Consider the following 17,708-nt stretch of genomic DNA (forward strand, 5'->3'; position numbering starts at 1 on the left):
ATAAAATCAGTTGGCAGTGAGTGCCTGTCCCGTCTTCTTGTCTCTTGTGTCCCATCTTTTTTGCGCTCTGCTTTTATTTTCAGACAATGCACCAACTCGCCCAGCAACGCATTCAATTAAACTACAAGGGATTCTGCCTCAGCACAGAAGACTTGCCAACAACTCAATGCATTAACAACACAGAAGTACACAGAAGTACAACCAGTTTTGCTGGCGTAGAAGTAAACAGATTCATAAGTGTTCGCACAGGCAGGAGTATATTTGGAAAGTACATACATGCCCTAGTGAGAGAACGGACAACATTATTCTGCTTAAATATTTATCATACATGCACACAGCCATTTTTGAAAGAATACTATATGAAGAAGATCATGGTAAGGCAACCAAATCTCTTTTAAAACATGTCTCATCAACTTGTTAGATAATGCTTGCAAATCCTTTAGTTCACCTGTCAGTCCAAAATATAAGAGCATGTGGTGTAAGTTCCAGACGCATCAAAATCATATGCAGCGCACAGCATGAAGAACTGAAATACCAGCATAATAAAAATTCACACGTGCCAGGCTGGGAACATACTCAGTGTTGTGTTTTCGTGTGTCTCCTCAAGGTACTGCTGTGCACAAAAGACTTGGAGCAGACAGTGCAGCTGTACGATCTTTCGCCCGTGTGTGTTTTCGTGTGACTTTTCAAGTTAGCCCTCACCACAAAAGACTTGGAGCACACAGTGCAGCTGTACGGCCGTTCACCCGTGTGTGTTTTCATGTGATCATTCAAGTGAGTTCTCCGCACGAAAAACTTTGAACAGACCATGCAAGTGTACGGTCGTTCACCTTTGTGGATGCGTAGGTGATTGAACAGGGCGGATTGTTGCTCGAAGCTTTGCGAGCAGAAGGAGCACTGATACGGCTGCTCGCCTGTGTAGTTGCGCAGGTGGTCCGTAAGTTTGTGATTTTCAGAGAAGCTCTTGCCACATGAAGGGCACTGATGTGGCCGCTCGCCGCTGTGGGTGCCCAGGTGTTTCTTGAGACAGCCCTTCCGTTGGAAACTTTGAGGGCACAGGTGGCACTCAAACAGTCGCTTGGCTGTGTGGACTTTGTGATCAACTTCCATATCAGATAGTCTTTCAGTTTTACAGACACCAATGGAAGAGCAATGACACTGCATGAAGAACTGAAATACCAACATAATGATAATTCACAAATGCAAGGCTGGGAACATGCTCAGTGTTGTGTTTTCGTGTGTCTGTTCATGTCAGTGCTCCGCACAAAAGACTTGGAGCAGACAGGGCAGCTGTACGGTCTTTCGCCCGTGTGTGTTCTCATGTGCATTTTCAAATGAGTGCACCGCACAAAAGACTTCGAGCAGACAGTGCAGCTGTATGGTCTTTCGCCTGTGTGTGTTTTCATGTGACTTTTTAAGTTAGTGCTAGACACAAGAGACTTTGAGCAGACAGTGCAACTGTACGTCCGTTTGCCCGTATGGACACGTTGGTGATCTGATAAGTTGGATCGATGCGAAAAGCTTCGCGGGCAGAAGGAGCACTGATATGGTCGTTCACCAGTGTGGGTACGCAGGTGTTTCTTGAGAGTGTCACTCCTTGAAAAGGTTTCAAGGCAGAAATGACACTTATATGGCCGTTCACCTGTGTGGACACGTTGGTGAACTGATAGGGCGGAGGAGCGAGGAAAGCTTTGTGGGCAGAAGGAGCACTGAAATGGACGTTCACCAGTATGAGTGCGCAGGTGGTCCTTAAGTATGCAATTTTCCGAGAAGCTCTTGTCACATGACGGGCACCGATGTGGCCGATCACCAGTGTGGGTGCGCAGGTGTCGCTTGAGACTTCCATTCCGTTGGAAACGTTGAGGGCACAGGTGGCACTCAAACAATCGCTTGCCTTTGTGGACCTTATGATGAACTTCGACATCAGATAGCCTTTCAGTTTCAGAGACACCAATAGAAGGGCAATGGGATTGTCGCTTCTGTGACTTGCCATCCTCCAGAGTTGCTGGACAGCTGGAATGACTCTCCTCTGCACAGCAAAAACAAGGTGGGCCACCTGAACATCACTTCTTTTGTTTTAAGAGAAAAATGCAGTTAAGAAAGGTCAAACAAAACTAGAGGAATAGATGCCTGGGGCTAAAGATGATAAACATTTTTTTCTGTTTTTTATCAAATGTGGAGGGCTGCTCGAGGATTATCAATCTATATTGTTTGCTCTGCATGTTTGTATGTGATTATGCAATGCTTGGACATGTGCAACCTGCCCACATAGGTGTAAAAAATATTGTCTATGCATGAAAAACAAAGTCATAGGTACACCCTGGAGACTGTTCTGAGTTGTATGCCTAACATGCCACTCATGTAAAGTATGATAGCCAAACTACCACGGAGATTTAATATTCATGACATTGCCATGCACACCAATATACTGGTAATGCAGTGAAGCTTTTTTCTAGAACTGCCTTTCAGCATGCATTATACTTTACACTTAAATACCAAACATGAAGAAACGAACATTCCTATACTCACCATAAGTTACCTGTTGTGAGTACGTCAACGTTCTCATTCAGTTTTGCACTATTCAACACACCCTGTACATAAGCAATGATACTAGTGTAATCGAAGGTGCCACTATAAAGCAGCAGAAGCGCATGGTCTCTGATGTTTGAAGTGGTATGCCAAACTAAGAACAGCTATGAACAATCAAAGCTCAATGTATCACATAATTATCAGTACGAAAAAATTATTCTCAAGTCGCTCATTTCTTTGTTAAACACAACCAAATATGCTTGCATTTCAGTCTATTTCTTCCTCTTCTGGACACATCAGATATGCAATTTTTATTACCCACACCAGGGCAAGTTCTATTTCAAAGTCAACAGCTTTCTTTGCATCTTTCACGCGTTTTCATGGCTGATGGTTGGACTTCTGCCGCCGGTACAAATCAACAGTGACATCAGCAACAGAGCAACAGATTCAACAGTGACCGAAGCAACAAATACACAGTCAAGACAGAGGAATGAAAACAAACCATTCATTAATTAGAATTTATTAGTATGTACCTATTCGCAACTTCCAGGTACCGTGGCGCCGCCGAGTGGTGGCCGCCGGAAGCTCTGTTGAGATTATTGAAATGTTGGACCCGCTTGAGTCAGCGACTGTTGCCACTTGTTTTGTCTCGTTTCGGGTCGTTTTGCGACGGTGTGCACGGTCTCGATACGTGACACTTTCGGTTCCTCAATGTGAACGGAAAATAAAAGAAAAAGGCAACTGATTTTACTGCGGGCCTCGGTGCTCACAGCGTACAGCGGGAGGCAAAGCAAAAGCCTCCCTTTCAGATTAGCGCCCCGAAAACCCGTGAGTGGTTAAGCGGGTTAAACTTCGCAAGCAAATAACCAAGGCCCATGAATGTATGTAGAATCCCATTTTGTGTTTGAGTATATGTCTACTACCTCATATCACCTTTCTCGCGCTTCGTTCCTCCGCTCGACATAGTCGCTGTGCAGACAGTACCAGAACTGATTAGGAATGCGTTCCGCCTCTAGAATATAATGTAAAGTCCGCTTTCAAAGCGTCCATCGCACCATTCCACGTCTGAAGTGGCTGTGAAGTGCCTCCGTGACCTTCACATCTCCAGCTCTTTTTGTTCGGTATTACTTGCTGATGGCGCTGTTTTTTCGTCCCTGTCCCGTACGATGTTATTGCACTTCTCATAAACACCGAAAGCGTAGGATGATAACAGGAACGTCACATCTTAAACGTGAAAATTGCGTCTTGCGCTGATTTCATTCGCTGCTTGTCGACCTATTGTGGCATTGCGCTGTTTATTTTTTCTCCTTTTCACCAAGAAAGCGCAATAAAATCGTATTTCCGATAATCGCACATGCCTCAAGTGGTTCTTGTGCTTCGGTCTCGAAGGGCAACACATCTTTGTTTTTTTTTCGTTTACTTACATTACTTCGTGCTTTGAAGGGAGCTGAGCTAGCTACGCGGCAGAATGCAATGCAAGCAGAAATGAGATAAAGCATGTCTCCGAGAATGTCTCTGATATTACTGAGACATCTTTACTGAGTCTCCTACTACCATATCGTGCTAACAACACAGCGGGGGTTGCAACGCGCGATTAAGCGCCGCAAGCAACGCGACTAGTGTGTTTGCTTTATTTACAATTGTGTGCATATTTATCTTCATAATGAGGTTCCAATCACGTACCCGACATTCCTTTACTTATTATAATATGTCACCGCAACCCTGCTTTCACTCAAACATAAATCGGAGTGCAGCCGAAGCGCAAAGAACTGAACTCTTCGCCAAACATGTACGTTCCTAAATCGTCTGCAACGGGCCGATAATCTCAATGACCGCCATGTTGGATGTACAGTCGCGCCACCTATAGGCCGTGAAAGTTGCGAATATTGGTGGCTCCAGTGACCTTCCACATTCATGTGCCAATGTAAAGGCAAAAGATAACAATGCTGCAATGCATGAAATATACCTTTTTGCATAAGGGAGTCAGCTATATTTATGTACATTAGTGCTTGAGAATACTTTTTAGCTCAAAAACACGATGAATCAACGTTGCAGTGGCAACCTAAAAAAACTGACACAGACACAGGTTTACAGGGCAAAGTGCAACTTTCAACTGCTTTATTTTCCATGCGTTGTTCAAATATATGTAGTACAAGGAAGACACGAAAGCGATAGACCAAGATATAACATACGAGAACAAAGACCGACTGTGTCTGTCTTTTTGATATGTAATACTTCCAACTATAGCAATCTCAGTCACAGTGGCTTAACTAACAACAAAAGTCCTTGAACACACAGAAAGCTTTTTGTGCTAAGCATTTCGGCTGCAGTCCTTTTCTTTGAACAGAGAAACACTTAAATAAATCGGAGTGTCATGTGTGAGCTAAAAAAATTAGCGCAGTTTGCACTAAGTCGCGCAAGGCTGTGTCACAGCAGAGCTGGTGGGCACCTAGCTGATCCTGGCTTGGCTAGGCTTTTACCTTCTCTTTCCCACCACTTGCTACACTATTCGCCTTCGGGTCTTTAAGTGGCACCCGCTCATGTGCGACGTCGTTGCGGGGACTCGGGTGCCGCTCTGGGTGCGTGCGCTCGCTATGTGAAGGCTGCCTGATGCTGCCAGCCAGTCTGTCATGCTTGAGTGGTCGAAATTTAGTGGGCAAGTCCATAAAACAATCTGCACTGAATATTCAAGGAAAGTGCTCCACGAAGAGAGTGAGTTGCTGTCAGGAGCATCCTATGTGTCAATTGCTCTTGGTGTTGTCTGCTAGCCATCAATCTTTACACCTGTATGAATGGTGGGCACTTCTTGTCATGACTGTTCTAGGGCCTTGGCACAATCATAATAATTTACCAGCCCATTTTCGATCACTAACTGCAGCGTTTAGGCTTCAGCTTCCGTGTCCGCGTTCTGGCACAATGTTTGTATACAGCGTGCTGCGCATGTTCGGTTGCGAAGCCTGCTCCATCAGGTAAGTTCCTTTGTGTGCAGTCTTAAGCATATGACAAATGACGTGTGATGTCATTTAAATAAATGAAGTGATCATTACAGGCAACAACCTCTGATTAGATCAAAGTTTTCAGCAGCTGGTGTGTAAGCGTGTCATAAGTACTTCAAGTTTAAACAAGACAATTAGAAGGTTGGGAGCACAAGGAAAAAGGGGATGCACGACGATGCTTTAAAATATTGACAGATGTTCTCACGTTCTCTTATGCAGCATATTTTAAACCCTACGTTCTTAAATAGACATTTTCTGACTTGTTCACAGTCCTCTGAAAGTACGCTGAACAAAATTAGTGCAATCATACTAACGTAAATAAATATAAAGCTTTGGATCAGAAAGACGTAATAGGATGTACCTCGAATAAAACGGTAAAAATGACTCTCGACAGTTGAATCCGAATAGAGCGTGGTGCGATTATAGTACGAAATAATATACAATCTTGTTACAGCAAGGTAAAGTATAGCCATAATCGGCCAGAGGGGCCAGAAAGAGGGTGGGAAGGAGCGCTATTTTTCCTCTTCTTGGCCCCTTTTGCCAATTTTCCCCCCTTTTTACCAAACTGTACTATCCGTGTCAAATGAAATGCAAACAGCGGAGCACATGGCCCAAGCAATGGTATTATGCATGCTGTCATCCAGTTGGCAGCATTGCGTGATTGAGAGCAGGGATGTGGTGCACGAGTGGAAAATGGCACCTACCTCTAATCATTAGGCTGCAAACTGCACCCCGCACACCTCCGCTCGTGTTTCATTCAGTGCCGATTGTACGTGTAACAAGTTTTGTCCAACTAGAGTGCTGCTTATACGTGAAGTTTTGCGAATAAGCCTTAGAATTTGTAGTGTTTCGCTTCCAAAGTGGCGTAGACTCTCATTAGCTCGCTTGGTGAAATGTTCGTGCTTTTAGATAAGATAGTGTGACACCACCTAGTGCAATGAGTTATACTACCAACACAGGGGCATGATCCTGACCGCGATGACCAGAGACCGGATTTTAGGCAAATGCCTATTTTGTTCCTTGTGGAACGAGGTTTATTGGCGACAAGTAGCACTCGAGAAGCAGGCTCACGGACGCTGAAGGCGGGCGGCGAAAACCAACACAAGAATCACAGTCCAAACGCCAACAGCTCGCGCTCGGCTCTTTCAGCTAAGGTCGTGGCCCACTGCCGCATATGATCTTCTTCTTCCCTACAATTACCCCGGCGACAAAGAGGAGCCATCCTGGCGAGTCAAGGTGACGAGAGGAGGAGCGGGTCGTGATATGGCTTGAGGCGACTCACGTGGACAGTCTCGCGACCAAGGCGGCGCCTGTCTGGAGATGGGTTGACCGGCTCGATCACGTACGTCACAAGAGATCGACGTTCCATGACGCGATAAGGACCGTGATACTTGGGGGCAAACTTGGACGACAGGCCAGGGGAGTGAAAGGGCAGTCGAAGCCAGACGAGCGAGCCTACGGCGAAAGTCTCGACTTGCTGGTCGCGGTCATGGCGTTCTTTGTCTTGGGCTTGCTTGTCCGAGGTGAATGAGCGGGCCAACTGACGACACTCTTCAGCGTGCTGTACAATTTCAGAAACACGGCTGAATTCGGAGGCGTCCGGGTGATACGGCAAAATAGTGTCAAGGGTGGCGCATGGTTCACGACCATATAAAAGAAAGAAAGGCGAGAAGCCTGTGGTTGACTGCGTGGCGGTATTATATGCATAGGTCACGAATGGGAGAACGACGTCTCAGTTAGACTGGTCCGAATTGACATACATCGCGAGCATGTCTCCCAGCGTTCGATTGAAGCGCTCAGTTAGACTGTTGGTCTGCGGGTGGTAGGCTGTAGAGGTGCGGTGAACCGTGCGGCAAGCGCGAAGGAGTTCTTGAAGAACTTCGGATAAAAACACACGCCCTCTATCGCTGAGTAGTTCGCGTGGTGCACCGTGACGGAGGACGAAGCGACGTAAGACAAAATTGGCAACGTCACGAGCACTAGCAGAAGGTAGCGGCGCTGTTTCAGCGTATCTAGTAAGATGGTCGACGGCGACAATCACCCATCGATTGCCAGCCGCAGTGTACGGAAGGGGTCCATACAGATCAATGCCAACACGGTCAAAAGGGCATGCAGGACACGGTAGAGGCTGCAGTAATCCGGGTGAATGGGCAAATGTCTTCCGTCTTTGGCATAATTGACAGGACCGAATGTATTTCTGGACGAAGGTGTACATAGCACGCCAGTAGTAACGCTGGCGGAGCCGGTGATACGTTTTCAACACGCCAGCGTGAGCATGTTGCGGGTCGGCATGAAAATACGCACATAGGTTAGATCGCATGTGGCTTGGTATAACCAAGAGCCATTTACGACCCTCCGCTTGGGAGTTTCTGCGGTATAATAGTGCGTCCCGTATCTCAAAATGTGAGGCTTGGCGGCGAAGGGCACGAGGGTATGCAGACGCTGAAGTGTCGGAAAGGATGTTAAGCAGCGAGGCAATCCATGGGTCTTTTCGCTGCTCAAGTGACATGTTCGGCACAGAAATGGCAGAGATGGAAAAGTCGGCGTCTGAGTGCGTGTCTGTGTTGGATCTCACTGGTGATCGGGACAGTGCGTCCGCATCAGAATGTTTTCGTCCTGAGCGGTAGATGATGCGAATGTCAAATTCTTGTAGGCGAAGAGCCCAACGCCCAAGGCGACCTGAAGGATCCTTTAGCGAAGCCAACCAACAGAGTGCGTGATGGTCGGTTACAACGTCGAAACTCTGTCCGTACAAGTATGGACGAAACTTGCTTAACGCCCACACAATTGCGAGGCACTCTTTCTCGGTGACTGAGTAGTTAACTTCCGCCTTTGTGAGTGTGCGGCTAGCATATGCGACGACGTACTCTGGAATGCCAGGCTTACGTTGCGCGAGTACCGCGCCAAGACCAGCGCCACTAGCGTCTGTGTGCACTTCAGTCGGAGCAGTTGGGTCATAATGGCGCAGAATGGGTGGTGACGTAAGCAGGCGGCGCAGTGTACGGAAGGCTTCGTCACATGCTGTGGTCCAGTTAGAAAGATTAGCGGGGCCAGCCAGTTGTTGCGTAAGTGGTGCTATTATCGATGCAAAGTTACGGACGAAACGACGAAAATATGAGCACAAGCCGATGAAGCTCCGAAGTTCTTTGAGTGAAGTCTGCTTCGGAAACTCGGCTACTGCACGAAGTTTGTCCGGGTCCGGGAGGATTCCATCCTTTGACACAACATGGCCAAGTATAGTGAGTTGGCGAGCCCCGAAGCGGCACTTCTTCAGATTAAGCTGAAGGTTTGCCTTAGTAAGGCACTGAAGAATGGTGCGCAAATGGTCGATGTGTGTAGGAAAATCTGGGGAAAAGACGACGACATCATCAAGGTAGCATAAGCATATCTGCCATTTTAGGCCGCGTAAAATGCTGTCCATCATCCGTTCAAAAGTTGAAGGTGCATTGCACAGACCGAATGGCATTACCGTGAATTCGTATAGGCCGTCTGGCGTAACGAACGCTGTCTTTGGTCGGTCACACTCTGCCATCGGGACCTGCCAGTAACCCGAACGTAAGTCCAGTGAAGAAAAGAATTCGGCACCTTGTAGGCAATCAATGTCGTCGTCGATGCGAGGAAGAGGGTAGACATCTTTCCGCGTAATTTTGTTCAGTCGTCGGTAGTCCACACAAAACCTAATCGAACCATCCTTTTTCCGAACTAGTACAACAGGGGAAGACCAGGAGCTGGAAGAAGGCGTGATGACACCGCGCTGAAGCATGTCATCGACTTGCTCCGCAATTATAGTACGTTCCTTCGGTGATACCCGGTAGGGCCATTGACGCAAAGGAGGGTGAGTTCTAGTGTGGACTGTATGAGCAACTGTGTTCGTTTGACTCAGTGCCTTCTGCGGAAGGTCGAACGAATCTCGAAATTCATGCAGAAGGCTGATAAGCTGTTCGCGTTGATCCGGAGGAAGCTTGCTGTCGATGGAGCGGTTGAATATATCCGAGGAGATGTCATCCGGCGTAAAACGAGGTGTGACAGCGTTCAATTGAAGTTTTGAGCCAGTTTCGTGGGATTCAATGGGCACTATACAATTGTTGTCTACAGGGTGAACGTGGCCAAGCGTCTCGTGAGTATGTACGGTGAGGGGGCATAAGCTGGGGTTGCAAACGACAATTCCAGTCGCATCTTGGTGAGGTGGCAGAACAGCATATGGCAGAGACGTACCGTGGCGGCGAATGAAAACGTCGGATGGCGCGAACACAAGCGGTGGAGCCAGAAAATTCAGTGCGATAGACAGGGACAATGATGGCGCTGAGAGGAGGAACGTCAGTGTCGGTGGCAACACGAAGCTTGCCAATGTGAGGTCGTTCGGTGTCAGTGGACGGGGCATCGGAAAACACCGAAAGTTCCACCTGAGCGCGAGCGCAGTCAATGACGGCGTGGTGGCGCAACAAGAAATCCCATCCGAGTATCACGTTGTGAGAACACGTGGCCAACACAAGAAACTCTATGTCATACAATACGTCTTGAATGATGACTCTGGCCGTACATGCTCCAACCAGTCGAACTTGTTGAGCACTCGTTGTACTCAACGAGTGCTCAACTCGGAAGGCGGCGTCGTTACTTTTCGTATAGAGCGGCAAAGTTTTCGGCTCATCACAGATATGGCAGCACCGGTGTCAACAAGCGCGAGAGTTCGTAAACCTTCGACAAACGCTTCTATAACATTGGCGGGGGACAGGCGAGGACTTGTACAATGTGACGACGACGCAGCTCGTGCCTCCGGAGCTGCGGCAGTCAGTTTTCCGTCTCCAGGGGGTTCGGTCGGCGACGCAGGGGTGACAGAGAACGGCGCCGTGGTGAGGGTGAGTGACGGGGAGCGAATGATTGGTACTCGTGAGCAGGTTGGCTGTCTCGGTCGGCTGGTAGTGGGTCACGTTCAGCTGGTAGTCGGTCACGTTGAGGGGGCAGTTCTCGTTGCGCGTCGTACGGGGCCCAGAAAGAGTAGTTGGAATATCTCGGTACAGGCGGGGTCGCTGCGAAGCGCCGGCGACAGAAGCGCGCGACATGGCCTGGGTACCCGCATGCGTAGCAGATTGGGCGATTGTCAAGTGTGCGCCAGGGGTTTCCGTTATAGCACTGCTGTGTACCAGGAAATGACGTCGTTGGCGCTCGCACAGGTTGGGCAGTCGACACAGGTAGAGGTCGCGGTGGAGTAGCAGCAACGGCCGCATAACTCAGTGGCACGGCGACAGGTGTTGGCTGAGAGGCGCACGGCAGTGTCTCGGAGACCTGCTCCTGTATAACCTGTCGGATGGCGGGCGCGACATGCTCAGTAGCGTGTTCAGTTGTTGGTAAGTACGACAAGCACGACAGTTGTCGAGCCACTTCCTCGCGCACATATCGTTTGATTTCCGACAGCAGAGTGTTGTGCTCACCACCGATGGTCAACGCCGCGAGAGTGTTGTCTGTAGCCGCTGCTCGCCGCACCAAGACCCGTTGTTTCCGCAGTTCGTCGAAACTCTGGCAGAGAGTGGCGACTTCAGACACGGTTCGCGGGTCCTTGGCCAGCAACATCTGAAAGGCGTCGTCGTCTATCCCCTTCAAGATGTGTTTGATCTTGTCTCCTTCACTCATCGAAGGGTTAAGGCACTTACACAAGTCCAGCACGTCTTCGATGTAACTTGTGAAGCCTTCTCCCTGCAGCTGTGCACGACCTCGAAGGCGCTGTTCAGCACGGAGCTCCCGTACCTCAGGGCGACCGAACACGTCGGCAATGCGTTGCTTGAAGGCACTCCAAGTGGCGAATTCCGACTGGTGGTTGTGAAACCAGAGGCTTGCGACCTCTTTCAAGTAGAAGGACACATATTGAAGTTTCGACGGATCGTCCCACTTGTTGCTCGCGCCCACCTTTTCGAATGTCGACAGCCAATCTTCAACGTCTTGTTCATCGGTGCCGTCAAAGAAAGGTGGATCGCGCAGGCGTAGCGCAGTGGGCACGATGACCATTGGAGGTTGGGCCGTGCCTTGCTGGGTGGTTTCATCGGCCATTTCTGGGGGAGCGGGCAGTCTCCTGTTTCGGAGTTCCAGGTTGAGTGCCCCGCACCTCCACCACTCTGGAACGAGGTTTATTGGCGACAAGTAGCACTTGAGAAGCAGGCTCACGGACGCTGAAGGCGGGCGGCGAAAACCAACACAAGAATCACAGTCCAAACGCCAACAGCTCGCGCTCGGCTCTTCAGCTAAGGTCTTGGCCCATTGCCGCATATGATCTTCTTCTTCCCTACACTTGTGTTCCTATCGCGCCATTTTGATATATGAGCATGAATTAGAGGTTAAGAAGGGCTTTTATAGTGTATTCATAGTGCCTATAAATGCCTATTTTTGGCGTTCGTGCCTAAATGCTTACATGCCTATAAATGCCTATTTTCAAAATTGGCGTTTATATGAACGCTATTTAGCCTCAAGTTTCCCTCCCGGGTACTGTTTGAGACCATTATTCATATTACCATGCAAGATTGACTGTTGGGAACTATGGGGTTCAACCAACCTACAACCGCTAGCAGCAGTGAAGCCGGACAAGCCGGCGAGCATTCGCCTCCGCGTTGACAAGGCACGAGCGGTTGGCGAATGCGAAACCGCGGAGAGCTGTCAGCGGAAAGGAGAGTGAAAAGCAAAAAAAGAAAGAAAAATGTGATGTGCACGCAGCTTTCTTTTGTTTCTAATTTACTTTTTAAGATGTTCACTGCAGTTGCGTAGCCCAAAATCTTTTTCAGGCGGGGGGCAAACGAAGAATCATCAATCAGCAAGGCCAAACGAAGAATCATCAACGCATCGTCGGCGTCAAGCACAACCACTGTGAAAACTGCGCCTCAGCGGTGGCCCCACTCCATCCTGTTTGTGCCACAGAACGCTATCGACAATCTGCGTGTCCTCAACAGGCAAGCATTGTCTTTGTACCTTGAAAACACAGTGCCAAACGTGATCAAGGATATCAGGCTAAACACGAGGAAAAACATTTTGGCAATCGATGTGATGAACCCGAGTGCGCTGAGCACGCTGCAGCATGTAACGCAGCTGGGGAACATCAAAGTCTGGCCAATCATTCCAGCGGATGGTGCCACCGTAGCAGGTGTCATCTATGACATCGACACTGAAATTGCCAATGAAGACCTCCCAGTGCTTATAAAACCGGCGAATGAAAACAACATCATTGTGCATGTAGGTCGCCTAGGTAACACACGTTGTGTGCGAGTAACGTTCAAGGGTGACTGTCTACCTTCTTACGTGAAGGTTGGCCATTTTCGTCACCAGGTCCGTCCATTTATACCGAGGCCTATGCAGTGTTTCAACTGCCATAAGATTGGCCACGTGAAGGGCGTTTGCAGAAATTCCGCAGTGTGCCCCCGATGCGGCGAACCTCATTCAGAAGACAACTGTAGTGCAACTACGCTGAAGTGCCCGAACTGTCATGGTGCTCACAGTGCTTCCTCCAGGGACTGTCCTCAGATAAAGAAGGAGATTTCTGTTCTGAAACAGATGATGAGAGACAGTTCAACTCACAAAGAGGCAGCGGAAAAAGTGAGGCGATGACGACGTCGCCGTCGAAGGTCGTCACGAAGGACAATGTCGCATTCAGTGAGAAAGTCCGTTCCTCCGGTTCCAAGCGCGGCAAACACCAACACCGCCGAAAGAGAGGCTACTTGTAGATCTCTCTCAGCCAAGGAATGGCCACCACTTAAGGAAACGCGACCAGTAGAGAAGCCACAGCAGAAGGAGCCTCAACCACAACTGCAACATGCTACAACGGCATGGCACACAGATCACCAAGTGGTAGCGATTCTGCGATCATTGATGAACGCCATTCGCATGTTGTTAGGCAACATGAAGACGACGTCAGCTAGAAGTGCCCTTCAAGTACTGGACGTTCTCAGTCCGGTGCTGGCAGCCCTTGAATAGACCATGGCTCATTCACCGATGCCTTTCAGGGATGAGGTCCGAAATGCAGCAATATTTCAGTGGAATGCCAGAGGACTGAGATCGCGCATTGCTGATTTTCGGCGATTCGTGTACGCCAATAAGTTTCCCATAATCGTCATCTGCGAGCCGAATTTATCCAGTGCAATAAGACTTTCTGGATACGGACCTTTTATGTCGTCTGCCATTACTGAAAGAAGCAAGGTTCTGGTGTTCATTCGCCGCGATCTCACTTACATCCTTCAGCCTGTACCATCTCATGATGATAATCAATATGTATGTTTAAGAGTGAAAAAGAAGAGACTTACCATTACAGTTGTGGGCGCATACCTATCATCATCAAGTCGGTTTGATCATAAAAGATTACGAGACATCCTATCATCAGCCCCTGGTCCATGTGTTATCATCGGGGATTTTAACGCCCATCATACTCTATGGGGAAGCCCGAAGACCAACGTGAAAGGCAGAAATTTGGTGTCTTTCGCCTCCGATAATGAACTTTTGTTGTTGAATGATGGCAGTCCTACATATTTACGTGGCTCCACATACAGCAGCTGTCTCGACTTGGCTTTTGTTTCACGAAGCTTAGTGAGGCATGCGGGGTGGTTCACGGACATAGAAACGCATGGGAAGGATCATATTCCCACATACGTCAAGATTAGAGGATTGTCACCTTCCAAGATACACGACACGATACGAAGAGTGGACTGGACGAAATTTGAGCCTCGAATGGAAGACCGATGTCAAGACCACATACTAGACTTGGAAGAGGCAATCAAGAGCACTGTACAGGACTCTGTGCGTACCATCACCTGCTCTTCGAAATTCACGGACTTCTACCTAGAGTTGGAGCGACTTCGCGCAATCCGGCGACGTGCTGAAAGGAGGTACCGACGCACGAAGGCCATTGACGATTTACGGACTGCTAGACGTATGCAGAAAAAGATCCAGCGCTGGTTGGATAAGGTCGAATTCCAACGCTGGACTGCTTTCTGCGAGTCGCTTGACCCTCGTAAGCCATTATCGCAGCTATGGAGGACGGTACGAGGTTTGCGGTCATCCCCCGTTCAGAGGTCTCCATTCAAGGCTTTAGGCATTTACCAAAAGCGACCAGATATTGAGGTAGCAGAAGAATTCTGCGCCAGATTATCTGGCCAACTTACAGCACCCGACAGTTTACAACTTTCGAACAGCTGTCCACCACCAAGTGACCCCCGCATGGACCTCCCCTTCTCCAAGAACTGAAGGCAGCGCTCGCTTCGTGCAAACGTTCGTCAGCACCAGGACCTGACGGAATCTCCTACAGAGCCCTGTGTCATCTGGGTCAGCGCGCGAGACTTGCTCTGCTTGAGCTATATAACGAATCTTGGCAGGAGGGCACACTCCCCTTAAGTTGGAAAACCAGTCGTTTGGTACCACTGTTGAAGCCTGGCAAGTCACCGCTGGAACTGGAATCTTATCATCCGATCGCATTGGCTAGTTGCGTGGGCAAAGTGATGGAGAGGATGATCCTCGGACGCCTGGAGTGGTACATGGAATACAATAACATCTACCCAGATACCATGGCCGGCTTTCGCCGTGGTCGATCATCAATTGATAGTGTCATCGACCTAATCACCTTCGTGGAGCACGAGAAAGGCCGCAAGCGTCTTTGCGCTTCTTTGTTCCTCGACGTCAAAGGGGCCTATGACAACGTTACTCATGAAGCCGTCCTTGCCTACGCTAGAAGACGTTGGAGTGGGCGGTCGAATGTTTAAGTGGATACGCAGCTACCTCTGCATGCGATCCTTTTTTGTGATCACGGAGGACGGGGACACTTCCCTACACTACAGTTATCGTGGTGTTCCCCAGGGCGGTGTGCTCAGCCCTGTGCTGTTCAATCTTACGCTGACTGCTCTCCATGCACACCTGCCAAGCACTGTTCGTTTGTCAACTTACGCAGATGATATCTGCGTCTGGACATCTGCGGTAACTCGCCTGCACCTGCGCGCGAGAATCCAGAGAGCAGCCACTCAAGTTGCTCTGTACCTCCGTGATCGAGGCCTGGAAATTTGTACGGGAAAGTGTGCTCTTCTGGCATTTACGCGCAAACCAATGTCTAACTACAGTGTATCAATCAATAGTCAAAGTATACCATATTGTCGATCACAAAAGTTCCTGGGCGTCATAATAGAAAGAGAACTATCATGGAGTCCTCACGTCTCGTACCTGAAAAAGCGGTTGGTAGGCATTTCTCACCTCTTCAAGTTTTTCGCTGGAAAGACTTGGGGAATGTCGCCCAGTGCTATGTTACAATTGTACAGGGTGCTGTTTCTCGGTTTCCTGCGATACAGTTTGCCTGCATTAACTAACGCAAACAAGACAAGTCGACGCATGCTACAGAGTGTTCAGGCCCAGACCCTTCGGATTTGTTTAGGCCTGCCTCAAAGTGCTTCAACTGCGGCGACCATAGCCATCGCCAAGGACCACCTCATAAAGACTCATATTGAGGTTGAAGCACTGAGGACCCACATAAGGCATCTTGCCCGGATACCACACCACCACCTAGCCTCTCTACCAGCGGACAGACCACGCACCTCCTTTTGCCGAACAGTAACCACAACTGGCGCATCTCTACCAACTGGCTTCACACCGGCAGCAAGACCTTCGGTTCTTCCATGGTGCCTGAAACAACCAGTCATCAACCTGACAATACCAGGCGTCCAGAAAAAACAAGATCTGTCAGCACCAGCTCTTAAACAGCTCGCTTTACTTCTATTGTACGAGATGTATCACGACTCGACTCACGTCTACACTGACGGCTCCGTCCTACCGAGCAGTTCAACAGCGGCGGTCGTGATTCCAACGATTGCCACAACTATCAAGTTCAGGACGGCTCACCCAACAACATCGACGGCAGCAGAGCTCACAGCGCTTCGCGCCGCGCTGCTTTTCATTAACGACCAAATGAGAAAAAGGTGGACGATTTTCTGTGACTCCAAGGCGGTACTGCAGTCTTTACTGCCGACTTTATGCCGCGGTCCGCACGAACAGTTGGTATTTGAGACTGCCGAGATGTTCCACCACCTCACCGAGAAAGGACACTGCATTACATTTCAATGGCTACCAAGTCACTGTGGGATTATCGGCAATGAACGGGCCGATCAAGCTGCCCGTTCAGCCCATACAGAGGACCGCGACCTGTCGATACCTCTTTCTAGGACAGACGCTGCTCGGAAGCTCCGCATGCTCGCTCGCCAATGCACCATGTCAAATTGGAATGAGCCACATTTCATGCATGCAAGACTACACTCCTTTGATCCCACGTTAAGCCTTCGACTGCCATCAAGACTTCGCCGAGGTGACGCTACCGTTCTCTGTAGATTATGGCTGGGCGTCGCGCTTACCCATGCGTACGCATTTCGCATAGGAATGGCGGACACCACCGCCTGTGAACACTGCGGCGACGAAGAAACAATTCGGCATGTTCTGTGTGACTGTCCGAAGTATAGCACACAGAGACAATCTCTTTGCCATGCTCTCAACGAGTTAGACGACCAGCCTCCATCAGAAGAAAGACTTTCACGCCATCGTCCGGACCTAACGTCGCAGAAGAAGGCTTTACAAGCACTACTAGCCTTCCTGCGATCCAGTGGCCTGTCAGAGCGCCTCTGAGCGGAACGCTCTTGTGTGTGTGTGGTTGTGATTGTTTTTTTTTCTTATTATTAATTTTCTCTCTCTCGTTTTCAACCCCCTATCCCACAACCCCAGTGCAGGGTAGCATACCGGATACAAACTTCTGGTTAACCTCCCTGCCTTCCTCTGCTCTTTCTCTCTCTCTTTGACTATTTCTGAAATATGCACAGGATATATGCAAACCTAAAATTTGTGAAGATATATGAAAGCTTGCAATATGATGCATCTCTTCAATGAAACAAACCAACAAAAAGGGACCATAACCAGCTGTCTTCTTCAAGGCTGCAACTTCTAAGCTGTAGCCTTCAAGTTGCGCCCTTCAAGACAGGTCCACTTGTCGAAACATTGGCTCCAGAGACACAAAGTATACATGTGTTCACAAAGTATACATGAAGAAGTCTGAAAGTAGTGGCACTAAATTTTGGGGGCGTTAACGTGCTCTGCATGTGCTAGTCATGGTCCACACATAACACACGAGTCTTAAAAATGGGGTTTTATGCTCACTGTTCAATATAATGACACAATGCAACATGGAGGTAT

General features: G+C 48.9%; 1 protein-coding gene across 1 annotated transcript in view; it reads right to left on the reverse strand.

Annotated features, from left to right (window-relative positions):
- LOC119383195 (zinc finger protein 135-like) overlaps positions 1-17,708 on the reverse strand; it is a 129,449-nt gene that overhangs the window by 64,549 nt on the left and 47,192 nt on the right. The window contains exon 3 of the mRNA XM_049412446.1: positions 1,811-2,029. Coding sequence (XP_049268403.1) covers positions 1,811-2,029 — 219 coding nt within the window. The remainder of the gene's footprint in view (positions 1-1,810; positions 2,030-17,708) is intronic.

This window comes from Rhipicephalus sanguineus, chromosome 2 (assembly GCF_013339695.2).
Source record: "Rhipicephalus sanguineus isolate Rsan-2018 chromosome 2, BIME_Rsan_1.4, whole genome shotgun sequence".
NCBI lineage: Eukaryota > Metazoa > Arthropoda > Arachnida > Ixodida > Ixodidae > Rhipicephalus > Rhipicephalus sanguineus.